General features: G+C 33.2%; 1 protein-coding gene across 1 annotated transcript in view; it reads right to left on the reverse strand.

Moving 5' to 3' along the window:
* Window positions 1-138: 138 nt before the first annotated feature.
* LOC101855297 (spermatogenesis-associated protein 48) overlaps window positions 139-5388 on the reverse strand; it is a 13253-nt gene continuing 8003 nt past the window's right edge. Inside the window, exons 7-9 of the mRNA XM_005109877.3 lie at window positions 4570-4677; window positions 3902-4018; window positions 139-3139 (exon numbers count right to left, since the gene is read on the reverse strand). Coding sequence (XP_005109934.1) covers window positions 3016-3139; window positions 3902-4018; window positions 4570-4677 — 349 coding nt within the window. The 3' untranslated portion in view covers window positions 139-3015. The remainder of the gene's footprint in view (window positions 3140-3901; window positions 4019-4569; window positions 4678-5388) is intronic.

The following is a 5388-nucleotide window of genomic DNA, read 5'->3' on the forward strand; positions in this document are numbered from 1 at the left end:
GCCCATTTACAATTCTACTATGCTTGAACGAGAAATGTCCCCCCTTTGGGAATGGCCTAAAGACACTACAGTCAGTGGCACTGCCCTGGGGGCTCACCAATGTTTGTACTTGACATACAAATCTATACTCAGCAAATATTGTGTGAACAAGAATTTATTTTCTCTGCATCCTTTCAAAAGCATCTCACAGTGTAATCAAGAAAACCAGTGATCATCCGAGGTCAGTGTTTTACTAGAGACTACAAAGCAAAATGCTGGAAAACAATGCACATGACATGTGGAACTAAGGGTCTGAAGGTATCCTTGGTAAATTTGAAAGCAAATCTTTCTGTCAAGCCCAAAATTCAAGAGATTAAAAAATCACATGCTATTCATACAATAAAGTATGTGACAAACAGAAACTGGTTTTATAAGAAATCTTTAATTTCTTTTTATATTTTCTTAAACCTATAAAGATTCCACAAGCCAAAGACATAGCAGTATATATCACTGGCAAGCTGTTAAACTGTTCTAAGCCCAGAAAGCAAAATTTTACAGGATAAAGAAAAAACTATGTTATTTCATTCTTTTAAAATGATACCTAAATTAAGTATCTTTTCTTGCTTTTTTTTAACACTCAAAATTTGAATTCCGACTAAATCTTCCTCGAGCATATGTAACCCATGCCACAGATTAAGAAACCGTAATTTTTAAAATTAAAAATTTCGGGCTTAGAACATCTGAACAGCCGGCATCTCTTGACAAGGAATGTTTTCTATCCAGTCATTTCACTGGCTTCCTAGGCTCTACTCAGATCTGCAGCTGGTTTTATCTCAACTTCAGTATATAATTCATGTGCATATTGGACGTCACTTTGTGCAGTTATTATGAAGACAACTTGTGCAACACTAGCTATGATTGGAATTGGAGCAATACAAGAATGATTGACTCAAAGACATTCGATTGTCCATAAATGCAGTAAACCATACAATATACACTAAAGTGTATTCTAGACTGGTAGAAATGAAGTCTTGAATATTATACATAAATTCTCACAATTCAACATTTTTTTCGAAGACCACACATGTTTTGTTTCAAACAAGCAACGAAGATACACAAATTTGCCACAAATGCATCTTGAATACATAAAATTTGTCTTAAAATTGTACAACTTCCCTCAATAATCTTTTTTTTCTAATCATTCAAATTGTCACAACAAAATCTTAAAAATCTTAATCTATATTTTTCCAGCAAAAAATTCTAATCAGGAGTAATCTTATTAAGGACATAAAAGGAATGGAATTCTGGTTATTTACCTTGTTTTTTTATAAAAAGAGAATAAATGAGAAAAATGATCTCGCTTTCATCAAAGCAATAGTATCCACCCTTAAGTTCTCTTCGTACACAAGTATTTTATAGGAAAATAAAATAATAATAACATGATTGAAATTTTGTACTCTATATACTAATAACAGTTACTCACTTAATTTACTATGAATTAAAAATTGTAAACCACTAAAATTATGTTCATGGTTTCAAAGATGAGGATATGGTTTTACTAAAATAATGCTGTTTACAAAATGTTGACACATTAAAAACTAATGCTGTTTGTGTGCAGTCAAATAATGTACATTCCCTCAGCACAATAAAGACAAAAAACAAAATGCTGCACCTAGATAATAAGACAAATGAAACAAAAAGGCACAAGAGTATGTTGGCTTCTGGGTTACAAAACGTAAATACTGCTGAGTTTGATAAAAGTCAACAAATCTTGACTAACAATATTGTTACTTTTTTAAAATGTTTTCTTTTAAGGCATCATATAAACAGCTGTTACATACAGCTTCAAAACTCATTTTTGTTTCAAAGGAAAAGAATAAAAAGAATGTAATATAAAAAGACACCACTTATTACGATATTCCATTGCCTTTTTTGGTACATAATTATATACTTCCTAGAAGACAGGGCAGTGTGTATTACCATACAATATTTTCTATTGCTTGTGTTTTAAAAATCAGAGCAGCAGGCATTAAGAACCCAATAGGTCTAACCCTCTCCACAAAATAACAATAATATACATCTATATATTTTTTGTCTTCTTTTTTAAAGGCTTCATTTTTGGGATTTTTTTGGGGGGGGGGCGATATCAAAAGCGTAAATGTTATCACAGTCGGTGGGACATCTTTTTACAGAAAACAAGTTTCAGCATATCTGTTTCATGTTAACAAATAAAGCACATCAAAAAGAAAAGGGGACTCATAAAACTTTCCACTCATGTACATAGATTGTAAACACAACAGTAAAATCCAGAAATATCAACACACACACTCTTGAAAAAATCAAAAGGACCTCATCTTACCACATCACATAACTGTACAACAGTAAAAGTCAAACTATCTAAAGAGGTGTGAAAATATCTTGGTTTTTCTTTACTATGCCACTGTACAAAAATATAATTCAAATAGAAACAGGACATTCACTTTGAAGGCTTTAAAACTATGTAGAACTTATCAATAAATAAATACATAACAAATTGGCCAAAGTGACCATAACAATGATGAAGATGATGATGCTGATGAACAGTGATGATTATAATGAGGAGGAAGATTCCATGGACAACAATGAATAGAGTGCAATTGCTTTCGATAAAGCGAAGGAGCTAATAATACTGTAAATAAAGTGAGAATGCACTTTGTGGGACACTTGTAGAGACAATAACATGGAACTTAGCATGTAAGTAAAGCTGATATAATCCCAGCTAAACTTTGACAAGGGAATCCCATACATTCGTGCTGCAATGGCACACAGTTTGTGGGAAAAATTCAGCATGGTATAGCAATTCATCACATTTACACCTTTACATTTAGTAAAATATCGAAACAAAAACACAATTCCAAAGGCACTAAAGAATGAATTGCACACAGCTAAACAGAAATACAAATGTTACGAGACAATGTCTTTGAAAGGCTTTCACTGCCTCAGATCAAATTGTGGATATTCCACTGATAGGTTTAATTCTGTACGTTGACCTTCTGCTTATACTTGAACTCCTTCCTTTTCCATGGAATTGAAAGGATTGCACGGAGGAACCAGTGTGATCATCTTAGACATCTGAGCATTGCGCTTATGGTCCACAGGGGTCTGTTCCACAGGAATGGATCTGCAAGGGAAAATGTAGTAAACATTGTTTGTGGGTCACACTGTTACATGCATAAAAGGCAATAAAATAAAAACTTAATGGTTTTGAAATAGGACACAGTTTTTGTTGAGTTAGCTTATTGATAAAAGGCAGATGAAGTTACAAGAGATCTGGCCAAACTAGACATGTTTGCTCATTCTCATTTATTTGTATGAGAATTGAACAGATGTTTTTGTCGAGAAATTTTTCTGATATGTGCAGATGTTAATTTTAGACAAGTTTATCAAAAGTGTTTTGTTCAGCTACTATGATCTCTGTCTCACAATTCCAGAAATTATTTGATTTATTCTACAAAAGGGAAAGAAAAGAAAGGGAAAAAATCTTGAATAACAATTTTTTAAAAGTTGAATAACTGCTACAGACAGATGAGGTTTGTGTTCAATGAGGCATCAACTTGGCATAATTAAGGGCAAAACAATTTTTTAAAAAGAAAGTGTATTGTTAAGGGCTCCTCCCAAAGCTCTAATTATTCTAAAAGCAAGACATTTTACAATTATGAAAGTGGCTTGCTTTGAGTCCCAAAGTCTGCACTGAGGGAGGTGGGAGTATTTGAGGCTATTTTCCATTATGGGAGATTACTGTTACCTTGGAAATAACATCTCATAAAAAAGTTATCTTGTATCACTGGTGGAAAAAAACTCAAAACTTCAAACATTATACACACTAAAGGATGATTCATCCATTTAATTCAGAAAGACAAACCAGTGTGTTTAATGTACTTACTTGTGGAAAGTTGTCGTTGTTGGTTGGAGGTACTCCCGATCAGCTGGCTTAGAATGGGCCGGAGCATAATAACCCTGCCACAGAGTGCATCCACTGTACAACGGAATGTTGGGTCGGCTGAAAAAAGGAAAGTCATATTGGATATTATATTATTAAATTTAGAGAAACCCTACCATTCTTTAACAGTGCGTTTTATATTTTCAGAGGAAACATCAATTTCTTTTGATGCTACATCTTTCCAGTACGAACAATATTTTTCCTGATGGATCCGTTAAATTATTCAATGAGTGTATCTCCAAATTAAGGCCACCGGTATATTGCTATAAGAATCTTTTAGATAGAATGCTAATACAAAAGCTAATTCTTCTGACTGAGAAACTATTGTGCTCCGTCATAATAGGCAAAAACTTCCTCTTCCTCTCCCCAGTTACTTAAAACTTAATCTTTGAACTAAAGGCTGGTTTCGTTTTTCTAAAGAGCTAAATTCTTTGATGAGAATATCTGTTTTTCCGATATTTGGTCCAAGAGCTATCTTAATGAACTTAAGATTCTTTAATCATTGTTCATTGCTCTGTTCTGTCCTGCAATTATAGCCTGCAGCATGTTGTAAACCCACAACATCCTAAATAATGAATTACTGATGACAAGACACAAAATCTTTTACTCACTGAGCTGTTTCACTGGGTCTCGGAATGGCAGACCGCTTCACTGTATAAGGATGGAACGGTTCTTTAGCGTTGTCAAGTTCAACCAGATTCTCTGCTCCAATGCATCCACTGAAAGTGAAAGGAAAAAACAAGTTATAATTCACTAGTGCTTTACTTCACTACCAACACAGGCTCATTCCTTGTTTCTTCACATTTTGTATGGCTAGGTAGTGGAAAATAAGGATGTATAAATTATTTTCATGATTTACATTCTTAACCTAAATCCTTTATTGAAGTTCGCATGGCAAACATATTTTCTCCTTAGAGCAACAAAAAGCATATATTTTGGTCTACATAACTACTCTAAACGAGCAGTCTCTCATATCTATTAAAATCCAACTTTTTTTATAATGTGCAAAAACTGCATTAAGTATTATTCTGTATTCTTTCCAAAGTAAAAATGCATTTTGATAGTCCACAGTTATGATACAATATAAAGTAAATGTCATTCAATATTTATTAAGGTAAAATGAAAACATTATACACATACCTGTAGAGAGGAATTTGTTGAGTGCGGTGACAAGGGCTGCAGCTGGAAATACATTCATGTAAAAGTTAGTTCAACATGATACAAAATGCTGTTTTGAATTATAACAACAAAAATATGCTCAGACTTTGCAAACATAATATTATAATAATCTCTGGTGGCCTATGCAATGAAAGTGATAACAAGTCAAAATGAACAAAGTAACCAGCTTTGAAATTAAGAATATATGAAAAAAAACTCAGCACAAGGTACGGTAATCAGCTGTCAATTAGGAAACAATTCATTTAGATTTT

This window comes from Aplysia californica, unplaced genomic scaffold, assembly GCF_000002075.1.
Source record: "Aplysia californica isolate F4 #8 unplaced genomic scaffold, AplCal3.0 scaffold00825, whole genome shotgun sequence".
Classification (NCBI taxonomy): domain Eukaryota; kingdom Metazoa; phylum Mollusca; class Gastropoda; order Aplysiida; family Aplysiidae; genus Aplysia; species Aplysia californica.